The sequence below is a fragment of the Lissotriton helveticus genome, chromosome 5_1, assembly GCF_964261635.1.
Source record: "Lissotriton helveticus chromosome 5_1, aLisHel1.1, whole genome shotgun sequence".
Classification (NCBI taxonomy): domain Eukaryota; kingdom Metazoa; phylum Chordata; class Amphibia; order Caudata; family Salamandridae; genus Lissotriton; species Lissotriton helveticus.
The window spans coordinates 649,730,035-649,752,421 of NC_136065.1; the positions used below are offsets into that span (position 1 = coordinate 649,730,035).

General features: G+C 45.4%; 1 protein-coding gene across 1 annotated transcript in view; it reads right to left on the bottom strand.

Moving 5' to 3' along the window:
• The window catches only part of LOC144754814 (transmembrane protein 150A-like), a 687,487-nt gene that overhangs the window by 12,067 nt on the left and 653,033 nt on the right, over positions 1 to 22,387 (bottom strand). The window contains exon 6 of the mRNA XM_078643045.1: positions 14,729 to 14,906. Coding sequence (XP_078499171.1) covers positions 14,729 to 14,906 — 178 coding nt within the window. The remainder of the gene's footprint in view (positions 1 to 14,728; positions 14,907 to 22,387) is intronic.

A 22,387-nucleotide genomic window follows, 5' to 3' on the forward strand; every position in this document is an offset into this window, starting at 1 on the left:
GGAACCGAACGATTGCACTGTTGCTCAGACTCGTTGGGTTACGCTGGGAAACATGGTTGCGAAAAGGGACATTGCACAGTTGTGGGGAGCTCAGAGGGCACCATCAGTTTCCAAATGGGAAGAAAATATGGACTGGTGCATGTTCAGAGAGAAGATTGTTTATGTCTCCCGTGGCAGGCCCAAAAAATGGGGTAGGATATGGGACCAATGGAACTCATACCGTGGGGAGATATGTGATCCCCCCTTCATTGATCCCCCTGACACTCCTTGTTCCCCTTGACTATACGTTTCGGCTCCCTCCTGTGTCACATTATTGATATGTTCTGGCTCTGGGTCCCCCTTTCCCCACCCCCTCCTTTATCTCCTGGAGGTACTCTTGCTTTTCCATATTGTCTTTGATTGCCTCTCCCCGTATCGTATGGAACAGACACAACAATTTAGGATGCAGCCTCGTTTTCCTCTTTTTCTTAGATATTTTTGTTTGCTTGTTTTAAAAAAATGAAACCTTTCCATATCTTATCATTATAGATTTTACCAATATCGTGCACCATTGCTGCCGAACCCTTGGTTGTCGGCTGATGAGCTGTGTAATGCTATACTGCTTTTCTGATATGTCACTGGCCGGCCCAGAGGGTTGTAGGCCTGTAATTGTATTTTCTTTCTTGCTAAATAAAGGTTTTTGAAAGAAAAAAAAAATAGTTACTGAACTGCATGGCCCAGAAGAAAACGAGGCTCAGAGCGTTCTCGGGCGTAGCACCCAAGATCTGGAACTCTCTCCGACTGGAAATTTGCAGAATCCCCTACACGGGGGCGATCAAAAAGGAAGTAAAAACAAGTTCCTGCCTTAATTTGTCCACGGCTCGTCTGTTTTCGAAGTGTCCGTTTTTTATTTAATTTTTTATTATCTATTATTAATGTCTGATTCATTGCCTTACCTATTATGTTACATTGTGCCATACAGTTTTGCATTTAATGTTTTTTTTTTTTTGCTCACATTTATGTACAATCGTACTAGCATAACATGTTAGCCTCCCTTACCTCAACGTTCCCCTACTTTGTTTCCCCTTCCCAATAATGTGAAGCGCTCCGATACCCTTTGGGGTCTTGTTCGCGCTATACAAAACTTTTTTTTTAAATTAGTTAAAAAAAAATGTTAAATGGCTTGTAGCAGGCCGAGAGGGACGGAAGAGATCTGACAGGCTCTCTGTAGTGTTAGACATATAAAATACCTTGCATTAACTTAAAACAATGCTGTGCTCATGCACTAATCCTGAAAGACTAAAGCAAAGGTAAACAATGTGTCTACTCAATTGTCTTTTCTGGGCAACAAAATGTGCACATTGTAAAAGCCTAAGAACAGGGATATGTCACAAAAAGGGGCATTTCCCTTAGCAGGTGGGAGGACTGAAGTTGAAACTACACTACATTTTACACTTCTACTGCCAGGATCTTATAGCGAGATATCATTTTGTAACATTACAGATGGTCTCTTAAACAGAACAACTTTACTGATGTTTGAAAAGCCTGAATAGTTTGAAGGAACTGGGATCCGTAGTTCTAGCCCTTCATAGCCACCATCTTGAACCATGATACCTCGCCCTTATCTTTTGTAAGAAGTACACCAATTTTCTATCAAGGAAGGTTAGTGTCAGTGATTTACAGGAGCAGAAAACGTGAATTAGTAGGAACTTTGCCTCTAACACTATGTTTCTGGAATACACCTAAAAAGTATTAGAACATTGGAATGTTGGGAGCTCCATTGAAAACAATGGAGTGCTCTGGGCTTATAATGGCTGGTATAAGCCTGGAGCACCAACATTCCAATGCTTCTTTGTTCACAGCTCTGGCTGTGAACAAAGGCTTCAGGGAACCTGAGGGGATTCCAATCCCCTCACGCTCCCAAAAGGCTTTGTTTTTTTTGTTAGAACATTCTGTCCTCTAGTGACAGAATGTTCTAATAGCCTTATAGCCCTCTGTAGATGGGCTATACCGCTATTAAAGTCCCTCTCCCTTGTTAAAGTCCCTCGCCTTCGGCTCGGGGCCTTGAACGCTGGAGAGGGCCTTTAATAGCCGGTATAGCCCTCTACGGCGGGCTATAAGGCTATAGTATAATACACATTTTAATGCATGCAATGTCACTCATTGACTTCTCGTGTTCAACAGACCAGCTCAAACTTGTTGAGATGTATAGGCGCAAAGACTAAAGATCCATGGTTCGCCTGTGGCATGCCCTGCTGCACATAAGGACAAACTTGTTTGGGAAGCGATAATTCCAAGAGAAGCTTATCCATTTACACAATTGAAAATCCTTTTGGACAAAGTTTAAATCAGTCTTCTTTCTCGCTAACAGGCTGTTCAAGTTCAGACATACTCGACCTAGAGGCATTTCTTGGCTATGCATGGCTGTCCAACTCATCCATGCAACAACAAATACATACCTTGAAATGGTCAACTTTGAATCAAAACAGACAGCCAAGCAAAACGAAAACAATTAGCCATGTCACACCATGCTCTGCCACCTCCCCGGGATGTGTGCTAGGGCTGTTAATGAGAAACCAGTTTAACAAAAGTGTCTGATCACTGGCTTATATGGTTCATAGGTTTAGCATGAAAATACTTGGAAAATGTGCTAGTGCGTCATAACTAACTTTCATTAATGCTTAGATCGAGTGCTTATTCTGTGAACATTCGGCATACTTAACTTGGAGAGGTCATCTGATTTGTTTTATGCCTCCTTTCTACAGTTCTTACATGGTATCTTTTGTCATATATGTGTGTGTTATTTTAATTGGGGTGACTCTACACTGTGTTCAACCATCTTCTAGGTATCTTAGCAAGTGACCATCGCAGTCACGTCAGCATCATTTACTTTGAACAGGATTCACAGTAATGTGGCCTTGCTAAATGGAACTACAACTCTCCATGGTTTCGCACAGAGACGTGTGTTTCAGCAGCCTTCCTCAATCTGAGTGTGTTCAGCTCTGGCTTTCACTGGAGATATATATATATATATATATATATATATATATATATATATATCAAAAAGAGAAAGGCTTATAAATTCCAACGCGACAGACTGGACTACGAAAATGGCCAAATTTTTACATTTGCAAAGAAATACGATAGTATTAAACAAAGGAAGATCACTAATACTATTGCTACCGTTAACTCAACAGACACCACAGCACCTCCACAACAGGTTGAACTATCCTCATTCTCAGGCGATAGCTCACAACCCAAAAGTGAGTCGGATACTGAAGCAAGGCGACAACAACGGTCGGGGTTTCAAAAATTTACCCCAGGGCAGGAGTTGGAGTTGGTCCAGCAGGATCGCAAACTAACCCTGCGCTCAGCAACTCAGTTAACCGTAGGCAGCAAGCCAACAGGAAACGTGCAGAGAGGCGGAAAAACAACAAACGCCGCAAACGCAAGGGGAACGCAAAGGAGACAACGCACCAGATGGCAGCGAAACAAGGCACACCTAGTACCACCACAGGAGTAAATGCCATCACCTATGCCAATGAGAATGCCCATGCTGTCATCAATCTAACTGACATTGATCTGACTCCAAAAGAGACAAGCATTCTGGCGTTAGGATTAACGTACAGTCCACGTGGTGACTTTGATTACACAACCACGAAGATTGATGTGTTTAAATTCGTGCGAAAATTGAAACTGAGAAAATATCATGACTCACGTACAACTTTGAACTCGCATGCATCTAGCAGCGTTCAACTTGATGCTTCTTTCCCCAATACATCAGATGCGACCAATGAAGCGGCAAATTTAGGAGCAGCCTTAACTCAAGAACTCTTCGAGCTCCAGGAGGTGGAATTCCCATCACAATCTGACAATTCAGCAGTGCTCGGAGGTGAACCTGTCACTGCCTCATGCCTGACACCCTTCAAACCAAAATCAAAATTTTGCCCACTCATGGTTAAGGACAATGTGGATTTATTTCATGACAAAGTAACCACGCAATTGAAGGAACTACAGATCAAAAATGCCCATACAATTAAACGCTACAACTACAAGGACAGTGAATATCATCAACTAATCAAAAAACTCAGTGCAAACAAACATTTGGTGATAAGACAATCGGACAAAGGTGGCAACGTGGTCTTATGGCCACGCAAGATGTACTTAGAAGAAGCCCTAAAAATGCTTAATGATAGGGATTGTTATAAGCGCATCACCTCACAAGATGCTCTCTTGGCCAGGAATGAAATATACTCCAAGCTTTCAGCCTTGAGGAGTAAAGGCCTGCTCACTATGGATGAATTCAAATTTTTGAAAAAGGATTACCCAGTTACTCCGGTTATCTACTTCATCCCTAAAGTACATAAGAGCTATCAACAGCCACCAGGCAGGCCGATAATCTCTGCTTGTAACAGCTTGTTGGAGAATATGAGTAAATATATTGATTTCTTTCTGCAAGACTTTGTGAAAGGATTGCCATCTTTTATCCTGGACACCGGTGACTTACTTAGAAAACTTGTGGACTTCAGATGGAATTCCAACTATATTCTGGTATCTATGGATGTCACCTCATTATATACCAGTATATTCCATCAAGATGGCTTAAAAGCAGTGCAACATTTCCTTGGGAAAAGACTCAACTGTTTCCAGGAACACTCGAAAATGTTGTTAGACATGATCTCAATCTGCTTAGAGAACAATGTCTTTTTGTTTGCCAAACAATTATTCCTTCAGACCAGGGGAGTGGCAATGGGGGCCTGCTTTTCTCCCAGTTATGCCTGTTTACACATGGGATACTGGGAGGAGCAGGTCCTCATGCTAGAACACTTTGCCACCATGAATACCAAAGTAAAATTCTGGTCAAGGTACATTGATGATTTGTTTTTTATATGGGATGGCACTGTAATGGAAGCGAGAGATTTTATTGACTAACTGAATGACAACAATCTCAACATCAAATTCACCAGTAACATCACTGCCGAATCCATTGTGTTCCTTGATGTGGAGATATATGTCCAGGCAGGCAATCTCCACACTAAGTTGTACCGTAAGCCCACAGCGGGCAACACACTGCTGCATGCCGGAAGCCACCATCCGGCACACCTAATACGAAGCATCCCCTATGGAGAGATGCTTCGTGTCAGGAGAATTTGCAGCAGTGAGGAAGAATGCCGGCTGGCACAATTCCAATGCAAAGCCCGATTCCTTCAAAGGGGTTACAAATCTGAAGTTATAGATGGTGCAATTCTGAAAGCAAATAGAATGGATAGAACAACACTCCTGGGCTCAGGAGTGAAACAGGTGAAACCACCGGTTAAAGGGCTACGAGAGGAGACTAGGTTGATCATTGGCTATAGCAACCAACACAACAGTATCCACAAGATAATCAAGGACAATTGGTCATTATTGTCCGAAGATCCTGTTCTTGGTCTTGTTATCCCTAAATGCCCTAGCATAACTTATCGTAAAGCTAGGTCCATGAAAGACAGCTTAGTATCTAGCAGCCGTGAGGTGGTAACGGGAACTTGGTTGAATGAGAGTAAGGTTTTTTTAAAATGCTTTACATGTAAAGCTTGCAAGAATGGCGTCAGTAAAACTGAAGTAAACACGCCACTTTCGCCATTCCCAATCAAGATCAAGCAAAAGCTGAACTGCAAAACTGAATTTGCAGTTTATGTTTTGGAGTGCCCTTGTGGGCTAAGATATGTAGTACGAGACCACAGGTCCACAAGCGCATTCTACAGCACTTGCGGGCGATCAGTAACGTTGACTCCTCATATCCAGTTGCCAGGCATTTTGATAAATGTCATGGGAAAGATGCCTCCCTGCTTTCTTACTATGTGATAGATTGTGTTCCTCCCCAGAGGAGGGTAGGTGACAGAGTCCCTGTTGCGTAAATTAGAGACACGCTATATCATTCTTTTGGACACCAAGACACCACAGGGTCTGAACACTGGGGAGGACTGCCACACCTATCTATAGTAATTACTGATCTTTTAGAGTTGCACCCTGTACTTCAAATACCATATGGTAACTGTGTCTGTTATGGCCAGTCAAATGAAACTTTATCTTGTACCCTGGGCGCTTTCTGATCTTTATTGTAACATTTTAAATTACACTTTATTGATTCAACAAATGTTTGCACTTTACACGGTAGCACTTTATGCCATCTTGATATGTTTTGCACTAGTTACGCATTTTTGCACAGAAATCAATTGTACTGTTTACCCCAAATATTGATGTATATCTTAGTGGGGTAAATCCTTTAAAACCACATATCAATTGCATCATCAACACCCCAATCTACAGATGGGGATAGTATATTTAGATGAAATGCTCCTGTGTTTGGCAGTGTTTAAATGATAATATTTATAGCTTTTAACTTTTGTATGCTATTTTAAAGTTTTTAGTGAATTTTGATAAACTATTGCCGTTTCCTGTGTGCATATAGTGATTGACGTATAATGTGGTTCATTAATTTCGGGTTGTAGTATGTATTTTACAGACAATGTACAGAATTTATTGGTTTATTTTACAATGTGCAATTTACAGCATTCAGGCTGTAACTAACTATGTGTTGTAGAGAAAAAATGAGAGTTAGTATTTCTTCTACCTCTATGACATGTGATGGCACTTTGCACTTTAAATGGGTGGTCAGCCCTCGTGACGTTGTCATGTGATCAAGGCTATCTCTAGCCGAAACGCGTCATGGCGGACTGGTGCTGGGTTTAAAAATCAAATAAAATAATATTGCACCACGTTTGGGTCTTGCTGGTTCCTGTTCGTTTGTGTGGGTCTACTGCTGCGCCTACGGACCTGTTTGGAACTTTACATACTTTACATAATATATATATATATATATATATATATATATATATATATATATATATATATATATATATATATATTCAACTCAAAAACACCATGTGCTTGAGGACGCCACTCCACGGGAACTTAGCTTGCAAAGCCTTTATTTTTCACTGCCACACGCTTTATTTGAAAATTATCGGGTCCCTGACGCGTTTCGAGGCAGCATGCCTCTTCTTCTTAGGGAAAGTAATCAGTGTGCGGTTGCGCACTACACCCATTTTATCCACTTTGCTCCGCATGCCACTCACATTTTAAGCCTTTGTTTTTGCTGCATGCTGGGAGTTGTAGTGCGATCCCTCCTTTGGGGTATTTGTAAGCCTCCAGTGGCTGCCGAGCACTGATGTGTTTATTTGCTTTTCTTAAAACCCATTCATAAATACCCCAAAGGAGGGATAGCACTACAACCCCCAGCATGCAGCAAAAACAAAGACTTAAAATGCGAGTGGCATGCGGAGCAAAGTGGATAAAATGGGTGTAGTGCGCATATATACACATATATATATATATATATATATATATATATATATAATTTCCAAAGCTTGCCTCCCAGGTGTCCAGGAATACAAAAACAATGGAGCCGGGCCTCAACCTTTGTAGCTTGTTTTGCTAGTGTTTTTCCAGTTGGTTAGTATCAGTTTGACCGCAGCTGTCAGAAGCTTAGTGAGGGAGGCGAAGTCTCTTGTTAGTTTGCATTTAAACACATTGTCTATGAAATCAAATACCCTTCCCCAGAACACCTTGAGTGTTGGGCAGTGGAAGATAAGGTGCGCTAAGTCTCCCTTCTCTATTTTGCAGTTGCAGCAGAGGGAGTCTCCCCTAAGGCCTAGTGTGTGTAATCGGTCTGGGGTCCAGAAACTTTTATGGAGTAGTCAGAATTAAGGTGTGTGAAGACTGGGGTGATCTTGTTTCACGTGGCCGAGGCCCACAGAGTTTTCCACTTATGGTTGTTTAGCAGGGTGGATCTGTTTATCCCAGTATTCAGTAGTTTCGGCGTTAAGTTTGGTGGTTTTCGGGCGTAGTAGCTTGTATATTTGTGAGACTTGATGACCTAGTTTGTTGATGTTTTCAACATAGCGGAAGATCGAGGGTTGGGTGCTGGCTAGGCTTGTCTTTGACAGGGCTGCTTTTATCTTTAGGGATCTCTATAGGTCTATGTCTTCCAATTGGTGGATTACTTTCAGGTCGGAGAATGTAATGGGGGATGTCCCCTTCTTGAGTTGGTGTGGATAGGAAATACCGTTTTCTATCCATGTTTCGTAGTTGATACTTTTCCTGATATATTTGATCCTGCTATTTGCCCACAGCAATTCTGACTTGGTCCCTTTGATGCTAACCTCCATTTTCTTGCCGACTTTTAGTAATGCTATTTTAGTGTTTTTAAAGATCGGTTTAGATGTGTATGAGTATGTGTTTGCCGTTAGTAGGGCTAGTGGGCTCATGTTGTTCAGAATGGCTTTCTCTACCTGTAACCATACCGGTGTGTATTCGGGCGCCGGGGCAACCCATTGCGTTCCTTGTTTAGCTAGGAAGGCTAGTTGGAAAACCTTGAAGTCTGCTAGGTTCACCCCTCCCTAGGATTTCTTTAGCCTCAGTTTCTTAATACTAATCCTAGCCTTTTTTCCGCGCCATAGGAATTTGGTGAACATGTTATCGATTTTCCAGTGGAAATCGTCTGTGAGGAGGTTTGGGAGCATGCTTATCAGGTAGTTTATCAGTGGCGTGATCATCATTTTTAAAGTTTCGATTCGCCCCCACCATGTTATGAATTTCGGGGACCAGGACTCTAATAGGTTTTTAATTTTTTCTAGGAGTGATTTTTCATTGTGTCGTAGGGTGTTTATCAGGTCGGTACCAAAGTATATTCCTAAGTATTCGATGTATCCTCTCTGCCATGTCAACCCCGACTCCCCTAGCATGTCTCTCGTGCAGTATATGTTTAATGGCTTGCATTCTGATTTTTCATTATTTAGTTTATACCCTGATAGTTTGGAGTATTCTGCTATTGTGGACATTAGAGCCTTTTCGAGGGTTTTGGTTGCTCTGTTATTATCAGGATGTCATCCGCTTAGGCGGCAAGTTTTACTACGAACCCTTTGATATCAACCCCTTTTATGGGGGAGTAGTGTGGCTCACTGGTTAGAGGCAGCAGGCCCGAGAGCAGAAGTCGGCCCGGGACCAGGGTTCAATTCCCGACACGGCAGGGTCATGGACCTTGGTCAGCAGACTCGATAATTCTCGCTTCGGTGCTTACTCTAATCAGGGGTTCCACTCGGCAACTCTGGGCATTAGCTTGCCTAATCTCCACAACGGCCCCACCAATTCCGGGGATGCCTGGCTCCACCTTGGGGACTCCCAGCAAGGGACCATCCCACAGGGAAAGCCAGGACGGGTTCCCCAGAGTTATACAGCGCCAGGAGACCTGTGGACGGGTAGCAGTGCGCTTTACAAGCTCAAAAACATTTACGTTTACACATTTACATGGTGTAGTTTAGTTTTATGTCTTGGAAGAGGGCTCGAGGGCCAGAAGGAAGAGCGCCGGCGAGAGTGGGCATCCTTGTCTGGTTCCTTGCTGAAGTTTGAAGGGGTCTGAGAGTGAGCCATTTACCGCAATGCGGGCTGAAGGGGTTTGGTAAGGGCCATGATCATCCGAATATAATCCTCCCCTAGGTTAAAGGTCTGCATCCATTGCTCTAGGAAAGAGCAGGAGACCTTATCGAAGGCCTTCTCTGCGTCCAGTGCAATAGCTACTGCTGGCTCTGGTTTCGTGGAGATTTGTTCTAGTATGTGGCAGAAAAGTCATGTATTGTCACTAGTCTAGTGTGTCTGATACCTCATCCCAGAATGTAGGGTTGTCTGTATTAGGGCCATATATGTTCGCCACGTGGAACCGCTCCTCCCCTCTGGACAGGTTTGTTATTGGTAGCCTGCCGTCCTTGTCGTGGTAGTGGGAGTCTATCGAGATCTTTGATCTCTTGGATACTAGGGTCATAACCCCCGCTTCTTTTTGTCTGCTGCTGAGCACGCAAGCTGCGCTAATCCGTTGGCTCTGAGCAGTTTGGCATTTTCCTCAGCTAATTTGGTTTCCTGTAGCAGTATTATATCGCTTTTGGTCTTTGCTAGGTAGTCCACTATCTTCCTGCGTTTAATGGGGTGGTTTAGGCCCTTGACGTTTAGGGTATTATATTGAGGTCTGCGGTCAGGGTGAGAGTTTTGTTATTAGCCATCGGATGTAGTGTAGTGCGGTAGCTCTATGTGCCCAACACTCAACGTTCTACGCTGTCGTCTGTATCTTGTGCTCATTATGTGGGCCCCTTCCCTTATGGAATGGTTAGCATGGTTTGACAACCGACCTGCGCAGTGATATACAAGGTGTGGAAAGAAGAAAAGACTGGAAAATAAAGAGGACAGATTTGTGAGATATACTAGTGTGGCTCCCCCCCCCTCCTTCTCCCCCCTCTTTACTCGTCTGTAGGAGGTGCGACAGCAGGATCGCCATTCCGCCTCCCGGAGATATGATGTTGTGTAAGTCAATTTGCAAACTCCACTGTAGCTTTGTACAGTAGCTCTAACATTTGTATGTTTGGTGTTCCGTTCGAGGAAACTAAAGTAAAAGGATATGCTGTTGTTCCGGAGTTCCTTTTATTTGCTGTGATCTTCCACTCTGTTTTGCTGTTTAGGCGAGTTAGGTGTTGGTTAGTATCGCACATAGGCGTGAGGTAGTTGTTGTGTTCTTACGAGGGAAGATTTGTTTTGAGGTAGTTCCTTGCATCTGTGAGGTAGATATGTTGTATAGGCATTGACGCTTCTTTATCCCATCTGTACATTTCAGGTGCCTGCCCCCTCCCTTCCCCCCCTTCCCGATGTTCGGTTCCGGCGAGTGTCCTCTTTTCGCTGAGCCGTGCTTTGAGGTGTCCATGGTTTGAGCTGCTGGACCGTCTAGGTAGCTGATCAGGTCTTTTGGGTAGGTGAAAAATTGATTTTTCCCCTTGTCTATTATCTTGAACTCTGCAGGAGCTACAAACGAGAATTTAATGTTTTTACTCCTGAGACTTTGGCGTAGGGCTAGAAAGCCTTTCCTGGTGTCGACCGTGGGTTTTGAATAGTACCTGCGTGATGATGATCTTGTGGCCTTTCCAGTTGATCGGGTGGTTTTTACGTGCAAAGTTAAAAATGTCTTCGGTGGGTTGTGATCTCAGGGGCTTGCATATGATAGGCCAAGCGGTTTGGGACGTTGATGGTTTGAAAGCGGGAATTCTGTAGGCTTTATCTAGCTCGAATTGGAGGGTGAACTTTAGTTTGGTGAGCTTGGGGATCAAGTTTTCAAGGAAAGTGGAGCAGGATCCCGCTGTGTCTTCTGCCCCTTCTGGGATCCTGAGTATGTGTATGTTCCCTCTGCGGTTCCCGTCTTCCAACTACGCTGTTTGCTTTTGGAGGGCCCCTGTTACCGCTGATATTGCTTTCACCTCTTTGCTCGCGTTGTGGGTAAAGTCTTCCGCATCGCTGATCATTTGTTCCGCCGCTGCCAGTCTAATGTTCACTGAGTTTAGATCGGCTCTGACTGCCGCAATCTGTAGTTGGATTGTGTCTGTGGTGAGTTTTGTGGTTTTCGCCAGGTCATGCACCTCTGCCAGTTTCTTTAGTATCATTTCTAGGGTGCTGTTTATATCCGGTTTTTGTTTAATCGGTGAGTCCGATGTAGCTGGTTCATTTTTGCTCTTCTTCAGTTGTTGTTGCTGTAACCTCATTTCTCTATCTGCCATGTTTCTTGTCCTGCTATGTTTGTTTACTTTCCCTTCCTTGCTCTTTTGATGTTTCTCTCAGTGCGAAATGAACTGATGGGGTGTCTGCCACTTTCCTTGTACCCTTTGCTTCCGTGGTAGCCTTTTGTCCTGGCTCAGTGTGTTTTGACCTCGTTACCCTGGCGTTGCGGCCTCTCTCCTTGTCTCCCAGCAGTCGTAGAATATCAAGCTCCCCTTGTTCACTATTGTTTCTACAGGTGCTTCCACAACCTCTCTGGCTTCTTCGTTTGTGGCACTTGGTTAGTTCTCTCGCTAGGGGCGTTTGCTTTGCTTTGTGTCTTGCCTCATCTAGCAACTGTGTGTTGTTTGGTTGCTTCCCCTTCCTGTGCTCGGTCTGCACCTGTTGCTGTTTCCCACTAGCTTTGTTGTCTTGTCTATGGACCTAGACCACCTTCGTTTGCGCTCTGTGTGCTTGCTTTTCCCTTTTTGGGCTTTCGTTTTCGGGGGCTAGTCAGCCCCTCTTCAGAGCTTTGGGTGTTTCCTTTATTTCTTATTGCTTTCTTACCTTTTTAAGCACCAGCCTGTAGCTAATTTGTCCATACGTTCACTCTCTGATGTCCGTGCGCTCACTTGCCTCCAGTGTTATGGTTTGGGGGGGGATGTGCGCTATGTTGGTCCTTTATCTCCTCAACGCTACTTGGGCTCGGGTTCCTGTCATTCTTGGTGGCGCCATTTAGTCCTCACAAACCCCCCTTACTCCGCTTCTCCTCACCCTTTTGAGCGGTTTTTGCCCTTTTCACGATGTCCCCCCCTTGCAGGTGTGCTGGATACTAGGTCGCTATGTTCCCGATGTTCGGGGGGGCGCTGCAGTTGTGACAGAGTCGCCTTTGGCTCAATAGCGCCGGTTGCTATGCACGTGTTATTTTGCGTGGGTGGGGCGGCTGCGCCCGTTACGGTTTCATTTTCCTTCTGCTAGCGCGAGGTGAGCCCGCTCTTCACTTTTGGGCTTTTAGTTGGCGGTCCGTTCTCTCCCTGTTGCCATCGGCAGATTTTCGAGGGCTAGGCGCGCGCTGTGATGCATTGGACCCTTTCCTGTCTAGCTCGACTTTCCTGCAGCTCTGATCAGTTTCGTTTCTTTGGACGCCATCTTGCTTTCACACGCTCTTGGGATGCCATGCACTTTAAGGTACTTTTTTTCCCCCTTTTCTGAGCGCGTTTATCAGCTATGGGTTGGCAACATCGCAGGGGGCTGGTGTTCCAATATCCGGCAGTTTTACCGGACTGGACAGGGCGCGCACCGTGTTGCGGTTCTTTCCACGGGGTCGCTGGCTCGCGCTCGCTTCCTGCGGTTTCAGTTTAGTTTTCCTTCCGTTTGGCGAGGCAGCTCACGGTGGGGCATCTTTTTACTCCTGTGGGCCTCTTTTGGATTTGGGCTAATTAATCGGGAGTTTGCTCTCTCCCTGCACCCGTCGGCCGTTTTTAGGGCTGGGCACGTGCTGTGTTGCGGTTCATAGGGTCACTGGCCCGCTGGCTCGCGCTCACCTGCAGCTCTTTCAGTTCCACCCCCACCTGACCTGGCGTCGGGTGCGGTAGGGCTTGTGCGCTTCTGTTGTTCATGTGGGGAGCGTGTTTCCATCCAGCTCGATTTTCCTGTGGTTCTAATCAGTTCATGGTCGCCATCTTGCTTCACTCGCACATGGGCTGCCGCACACCTTAAAGTACTTTTTCCCCTTTTCTGAGAGCGTCTATCGTCTAGGGGTCGGCTGCTTCACCAGACGCTGGTGTTCTGATAACCGGAACTTCCTTCCGTCGGGTTGTGACCTCGGGGTTTAACTGCGTATTTAGCTTTGTTAACTCCGTTACGGGGCAGTGGCAGGATCAGGCAGCCATTAGCTCTGTCGTCCAAGTCACGCCCCCAGTTTAGTTGATTTTTGACTAACACTCACCTGTTGATCTATTTTGCAACCAGTATGCATTCTAAAGTAGCAGCCAAGTCATTTATCACAATGTCTGCAGCATATAACATAACTTCTATAACAGAACATCTTCACTCCACTGACTGCACAGCACCACAAGCAATCAGACTCCACTCTGATGAAAACCTCGCAACCTTTTGGAAAGTGATTCCTGGACTACTGAAATTGCTGTAATGCCACACTAATACCAGATGATAGAAAACAACAACAAACTTACAGCCATCCCACACGAAAGAGATCCCTGCACTAGACCGTCACAACGATTGACAGGAACTCTCTCCATTAGACTACCCCTAGTGAGTTGGGATTTCATGCACTACACTGACACTACTGGAAAGCAGCTTTTCTCTTCTCACTCGACTGTCCTTCCAAAGACAGGAGCTCTCTGTGCTGAACTGCTCACTCCAAGGATACAAACTCTCTGCACCAGTACTCTTCACTAGACTGCCCCCACACCCCAAGGACAGGAGATCGCAGCACTATATTGCCCTTTCAAGGACAGAAGCCTTCTGCACTAGTTTCCTACTATAAAGGACAGGAAGGCTCTTAACTACACTGTGCCCCAAGAACAGAAGATCTTTGCACTAGACTGCCTCTCATAGGACAGAAGCTCTCTGCACCATATTTTCTCTCTATGGCCAGGAGAACACATACACGTACTCACTGTACTTGATGGCACCCCATGGACAAGATCTAGTTATAAGACACTGCCCGTAGGGAAATTAGCTTCTGTGCCAAGCTGACCATTCATGGTCTGGATACATCTACCCCAAAGTGTCTCACACAAAGAGATCTTTTAGAGAAACTAAATATGAATAGCCACTCTGACATGTAGTATTGGACAGGTGCAGCCAGAGAGGTGTGGGACAGTCATTTTTCTGGTGTTTTGATGTCATGAGCTGGGACTTACAATCTCTAAAAGATTGGCTTGAGTTTGGGTGAGGAGAAAAGCCCAGATCTGGGGCATAGGGGTGATCCAGTGTGCGTGGTAGTGGAAGTGGCCAATCTGTACTTCAGTTGTACCCTGTGAGGCCAGGGGCGAGGCCATCTTACAGCATGAGACAGATTACATTTTATATGCATTGAAAATGCAAACAGATAAAGATTCTCGCTGATTTGCCATATATTGGTTGCCAACCAAAAGTACATGCTTGGAAAGGATACTCAGGACGAGGGTGACGAGACCCAAGCAGGTGAGTAGGGAGCGTAGGTGTCCGGTCCAGTAATGTGAGCGTGTTCGCGCCATGCGGTACGTCAACAGTGACTGCAGGCAGATGAAGAGCATGCTCGTCGGAAACGCCACCCCAGCACCAATGTAATGCAGCACCTTGGCATGGTCTACCTGGAAAAAGGCAAAAAAACACCTGTGGATTAGTAAACATATACATAAGCAGAAACAGCTTCAAATGGACTAAGAAAAAACAAATCCACCCAGCCTTACAGGAAAAGTAATGTCTTTTAATCACAAAAATGAAAACCTGCCTGGTTTCGGAGAACCGAGGGCAGCAGTTCAAGTGGTCTTTCCTTTGTGATTATTTGCCTCATCTTACCAAGAAGGCACAAAATGACTATGTAGTTGCAGACAGATGAGGTAACAACATTCCTCTAGCAATTAAGGAGTCCCACAGCCTCACTAGACCAATTTACACTAAAAGTGATCAGGAGGTATTGTCTCTCTGGGAGTAAAGTGAGAGAGCAACAGCGTTGTCCCCTTCAAGACTTACCTAGCCCTGACGTAACAATAGGATATCTTTCTCTCCTGGTTCCCAGGAGCATCATAAGCACACTTCCTACACCTGTCCCCCAACATCAAGAGAGAGCATCCTCTAAAGTCATGTGATCACTGGAGGAGTGCTCTCCTGACCAAACACTCACGTCATTATGAGGTGTTCTCCATCCAAGGTAATGTGAATCAATCCAGTGATCAGGTGGCATAAGCTGCAGAGAAGGCCCAGGGGAAGAGGGTAGATTCTACATTCCTAATTGAAACACAGGTGATCCCTGACTTTTAGAAAAAAGGTTTTCAAAATAATGGTGCTTAACCACTGTTAGTGTTAACAAAGTCTTCACTCATCAGCCTGCTTGTTCACCTGCTGAACTTATGACAAACCTTAAGAGGGGTAGGCAATTTACACACAGATCGGATTAGCTATTTCCATTTAAAGATGCTAAGCTGCAACAAGAAGTTAAACAACTGATGAACTATAGTAGGCATACATTCCCTGACAATCTTATCTGCCATAGGAACAATATACGGGTTAAAGTACCCCCTGCAGCACATTAAAAGAATATTGCAAGTAACTAAGGAATTCTGTGACAATATAGAGGAGCAGGGCCAAAGGCCAAGTTCCTTCGTAAAGTAATTGAAGTCCGTGCACCACAACCTTTCCTACAAACCACCTATATCCTTGGTCTTGTGCTCTTACATTTGAATGAGATACAATGTTTGCAAACAGGAAAAATTACTTTCCGATCCATAGTGCAAAATTATAAACACCAAAAAGCAAGCAGATATCTGTTGCAAAAAGATATTAGACTTAGTTTGGTACTAGCCAACTGGCCTATGGCAACATACTCTAACCAAGAATCACCACTCACTTGATGAAGAGACTGCAAACCATACAAAACTCAGCAGCCAGACTCATCCTCAACCTCCCCAAATGGACCCACATCACCCTTCACTTCAAGTAACTCCGCTGGCTCCCCATACTGAAGAGATGTCATTACAAGATGCTGATCCACACCTACAAAGCCCTTCACAACCAAGGACCAGCCTACACCAACCACCGCCTGAACTTCCACCAACCCTCAAGACACCTGGGCTCCGCCTCTCTCTCCCTCACGTACAACCCCGGCATCTGCCAAAGCAACAGAGGAGGACGCTCCTTCCTCATGGCAAAATCCTGGAACGACCACCACCTACACCTCTGGACCACCACCTCTCTCCTATAATTCCAGAAGGGACTGGCTGTTCAGCTGATCCACCTGAAGCAGTAAGACCCTCAGCGCCTGGATATTCTCACAAGTGATTAGGTGTACTTTATAAATCCGGCTTGATTGATTGACGACAGATTCTTTTTCAGAAAGGTTAGCTCAGGATGCGTAGAAACGCTATATCTTTCCTAAAATTTCTTAAAGCGTGCAAAATATAAACCTGTTTCAACACATATCCCCTTTTTGCTTATCAATGTTAATCTATAAAAACAAAGCTGATGAAGGAAAAGCCACCTTTTTTAAATTTTAAACTGAAGCTTTCATTTTGCTCTGTGACCTGCCTTTTCACTCCCTGCTGGCTCTGGCAGTAGGCTCTGTGATGTCAAAACTCAACAGTACTAAGTTATTACTTTTGAGAAGCTATGTCATTTCTTTATTATGGGCGACTAGGGACGTCACAAGTCGCTTGAAATAAGGAAATTCAAGGCAAGTTTTTATAAGAGGATTGCAAGCCCTCAAATCATAATGCAATACCCAGCATAGTTTACCACCAGATTAATGTTAATTTAACCCTCAGGGTACAATAAACGGTTTGAGAGCACAAAATAGCTACATCACAGCTGAACAAACGTTGCACATGCTCCACCAGCTCGAAGACCAAATCTAGTAGGAAAATCCATAAAGAGCAAAGTATGAACCTGCTTATCATGCTCCACATAAAATATTACTGCAGTGTGGCCCACAGTGCACTTTAGCAAAGTATAAATGTGGTGAGGTCAAGGGAATTCCTTTCTGGACTCTGCCCAGTGGTATAAAGTGTGGTACTCAGCTTGGTAAATCTGCGCGTGAACAGTGCTAGTAAATATGCACCTATCAGCAGTGTTTTTGAGACACACAATAGATTCCTAAAATGGAAAATCCATTTAGGATTCCTTGGGTCGACTTTATACACAACCATTGGCTGAGAAATGAAAAAGAATACACTTCCATATGTTTATGGGCAGTTGCTAATGCGCAGTCTGTAAGACTATAGAGCACCAGGTTACTATGATGGAAACTGGGTGTACATGTAGACTTTCTCTGGCCATTGGAGCGAGTTAAAAAGTCTGCAAGAGGCTAAGATTTCTTTGGTCCTCATCAGCTACTCTCCAGGCAAAATTGGTATCCGAAGAAATAACAGCGCACCAGCTCCTTTCCCTCACAAGATCTCTTCCCAATGAACCCAGAGGCTCTGATAGAGGGCCCTCTAATCCCTCCATCTTCCCAGGATTACTGCCATTCAATACTTGAGGAAGAAAGACAATCAACGGGTTCAAGCTCATCTCATGGAGTTCCAATCCCTTTCTGGTGGAGTGATGCAGTCAGGTATCTAGGCCACAATATTCATATTGAACCTAGTGCCCAGTCCTATTTCTATATCGGCAGTACATATGGCAGCACATAAGCCATATTTGTTATCAAATGCTCCACCCCCAGGATCATGATACTGCTCCACAGCCTGTGCAGGTGACCACAGAGTAAAGCATAATTTGCTGAGAGCACTTGTTACTCATTCCCCCACATATCTGCAATGGAAATATTTGCCAAGTCATATCCGGGCAAAGGAAAGCCACTGCAATGCCATAAACATCGCTAAGTGTGGCTCAATGGTTAGAGCGGCAGACCCTGATGCAGAGGTCTAGCCCGGAACCGGGATTCAATTCCCCGCCTCGGCGGGTCTTGAGCTCAAAAATTCCACGGACCTGATAATTCTCGCCTCGGTGCCTATTCCAATCATGGAGTCCCACTCTGCAACTCTGGGCAATAGCTTGCTTAATCTCCACAACGGCCCCCACAACGCTAAGGATGCCTGGCCTCCACCTTGGGGGTGCCCAGGAGTGAACACCTCACAGGGAAAGCCAGGATGGGTTCCACAGCGGTATTCGTACAAGCGCCTTGAGACCCTTGCGGGTGAGTAGTGCGCTATACAAGTATCAATTTACATCAATTTACATTTAAGTGCTGTACTATGGGTCTTCAAACTGGGGGACCTCGAGTGATCCTAGGGGGGTGCCAGACTCTAGCTAAAAGAAGCATTATGCTGATAACGGTGCTTTGGTTTCAGGGAGCAGCAGTACATCGCTGTCAAGGTTTCAGATTGCCATGTGTGACATTTTCAAAATTTCAGTTTAAATATGAGTGACATTTCAACAACTATGAGGGACATCAAGTAATGAAGACCAGGGAAATAAATATAAGAAATAACAGACATGCCCAGCGGTTCCCCCCACACACAGATGTAGCCTGTGGTTAACTTTAAAAGGTATTGGTAAGGTTTTGCGAACTCAAGGTTATAAGCAACAGCTTTTACCTTTAATTGACTGTATGATGTGACCAGCTAAATGGAAGAACTGTACTTTTCAATTCAACATTAAAGTCAAAATTACTAAGTCGCAAGCGTGACTGGAAAATCAATAGGCCTGGGCGGTAAATTCTGTTCCGCTCGCGGAATTCGCAGAATTTGGGTAATCTCGCGTTCCGCGGAGAACGCGAAATTGCCCAAAATTCTGCGTTCCGCGACTTCGCAAACATTTTTCCTTGTTCGCGTTCTCAAAATGTGTGTTCGTGAGATATTTTCCCCAAGCACGCAAACAGCGATTGCGAACAGGAAAAAAGCATCGCAAACAAGCAATTCCGCGTGTTCGCGGAATTTCTACGTGTTTGCGGAGATTTTTTACCGTTTCGCAGACATTTGCGTAACGCGATTATGCAAATTCCGCCCACCCCTAAAAATCAATAAATATTTTCGCACCAGACACAAAAGCTAATATAAGCTGCTCCCTCCGTTGAGCCAGTTGCGCAGCACATAAACAAGCTTGAACCTGGAAAATCACTGCTTACACATTAGCAATAGACATCTCAATAGTCAGTATTTCAGCTGCTCTATCGTTGCCCGCCCTTAGACTCTCAAAGCCAACACCGGGTTACCAAACATACATCAAACATCTCCTGAAATAAAATATTTCTTGGAACATCCTGCCCCTGTGGTAGCTTCACGCTTTTCCGACAGGGCTCATTAAGCAGTGTGATTAAATCAATAGATGTGCACTGCCCCCGTGGTCTGGTGTGCAGCCGCCCGATATGTTTAATGATTTTCATGCACCTCTACACACCCAGCACCTACCACGCAGTAAAAAAAAACGGATCCTCCAGAGAAACTGGTAACTTTAATTCCAAGCGACTCCATCTGAAGAACAGGGTGTCGCCAAAGGAAAGTAGAAGCCCAGGGGGCAGCAGGACAGCGGGATGCAGATGCTGCAAAGGAAGTGAGACCGGCACAAGCACCCCCTGTGGCTCTTGTTAACTACTACCACGCCAAATTGCCAGGCAAACTTACTTTACAGCAATTAAATAACCACATGGCAGGTGTTAACTATTAAAAATACTGCAGCTCACTCCGACAGCACTTACTGATGATTCAGGCGCCACGATCCAGTGGGCTAGGGTCAGTTGCATGGCCAGGGTGTGATGCAATCTACCTCGTTCCAACCACCGGCCGCGGTGACGACAATGAGCACTCGGCTCTCAACCTAATCTCTTTTCCCGCCCCCGCAGCGTTTGACTCTCACCCCCCACTGACCTTAGCCTAATTAACTCTGACAAATTGGTAGTAGAACGGAGACTCCCCAATGCCTCAAATCACACAGTAAGTGGCGGCACAGCACCTTTGGGAGGGAGAGGCGGCGGCCGTCAGAGCCCAGTTTACGACACTTCAACAGTGTAGGCCAGGACGTGACGTAATCTCGCCAGGCGCCGCACTGCCAGCCGCAGAGGCAGCCAGTTAAAGCACGACTTGTATCTGCGAGGGCAGACCCAGGGGTCCCAATAATTTTAATTGGGCAGAGGTGTGTCTTGATGTCACATGATGTCATCAGTGCCGCGGCAGGAATCAGCCAGCACTCTGCCTGCAGCTTTGCAACATTGTACTAGCCAGCATGACAATGAAGCATTTGGGCACGCACAGGCTCTCAGAGCAGCATCCGATGTCAATTACTGTCTCCTGGAGTCTGCGGGGAGCGAGAGCTGTCAGTGAGCACTCAGCAGAGCAGCCGACTAATCCCCCCCCACCTTCCCCCGGCACACACAGGTCAGAGGCACCACCACCAGCCAGTCAACGAGTGCTAGCAGCACCCTGGCTTTAATTTAGCCAGTTTCAGCGCCGCTGCGCGTCAGCAAAGAGTCAGGGGCAAATGCGTGACAATGTATTTCAGTGCGGTGATGCGGAACACCACACTGAAATGCGTTAGCGTCACGCCTGGTGCGTGATACTTGGCAGGACTGGCAGTAAGCAGCTCTGTAATGGGTTATCACTAGCATATTTTGTCATTGATATCCTGCCTGGAAGAAGGTGTCAAAAGTGAAGGGACAGCAAATATTCTTCAAAACCCCCAAACCCATTTTTTACAATCACACTGTAGCAGGGCCGGACGGGCCATAGCAGGCACCAGGTGTTTCCCCGATGGTCCGCTAGGATGGGGGCCATTTTGGGATCCCTGATGTTGTTTTGGTCACCGGGGCCGGTTTTGCATAATAGCGTTGTGATTGGTCTGAGCGCCATGGTTCGGCACCCAGACAGGGCCTGGAAGCCTGTGCATGTTCTCCACCCAAGCTGTGTAATACAGTCAGGTGAGAACATGCTAAGTGAGTATGAGTGTTTGGCCAGCCCAAGACGGCAGGCCAAAAAGTCATGCGCACTTAGAAAGTGCTCACCACTCCTCCTGCTGGTGTGTGGGCAGTCCAGCACTGCCCTGCGTACACCTAAAGCCATGATGGCAAAATAAAATGATAATAACATGGTGTTTATTTAATTTTATTTTTACCGTGGGACGATGCTAGGCAGAGGAGTCGCGGCTGTGAGAGTGTTTAAAAAAATCTTCAGAATAGTCACAGTATATGTGCTTCTACAGTGAGAGGAATTGGCCTATGTCTTCTGAAGCAGACAAACCCAGGCTGGGGCTAAAGTAAAGCAGGTCAGGTCCTGAGCAAGCAAGTAATGTGTGAAACTAAAGAGAGAATATGTGATCAGGTTTAGAATATCAGTGATGCATATATGTATTGGAGACATTTGAAACTGCATGCAAAAAACTCAGGTAGAATCACTTTGACCTCCGACGAAACGTTCTTCTGCCAAACAAAAAACTGACAGTTTCTTTATCGACCAAGTTTAGGGAAATACAGTCACAAACAATCCCCTGGGGATTTCCAGACCGCACAGCTACCAACACAGGACCACATGGTGAACAAGCATTTGCAATGCAATAGGTCTCGCATTAGGAAAGTATGAGCTATTGGTATTGTAAATGACAAATGTTTTTAATATGTGTTGGCTTTGAAAATATATACATTAATAGCATTGTTATTAACAAAGCCAATAGCTTACACTTTCCTAATGCGACTCCTATTAGCTAAGGCAATGCTTGTTGGTAGCAAGCAAGGACAGTGGTGCTGAGTGATGATGTTGTTGGGATGAGTGATGTGGTGGTGTCCCAGAGTGATGTGGGGGTGTCCCTGAGTGATGTGGTGGCGTCCCCGAGTGATGTGGTGGTGTCCCAGAGTGATGTGGTGGTGTCCCAGAGTGATGTGGTGGTGTCCCAGAGTGATGTGGTGGTGTCCCCAAGTGATGTGGTGGTGTCCCCAAGTGATGTGGTGGTGTCCCCAAGTGATGTGGTGGTGTCCCCGAGTGATGTGGTGGTGTCCCCGAGTGATGTGGTGGTGTCCCCGAGTGATGTGGTGGTGTCCCCGAGTGATGTGATGGTGTCCCCGAGTGATGTGGTGGTGTCCCCGAGTGATGTGGTGGTGCCCCTGAGTGATGTGGTGGTGCCCCTGAGTGGTGCCCCTGAGTGATGTGGT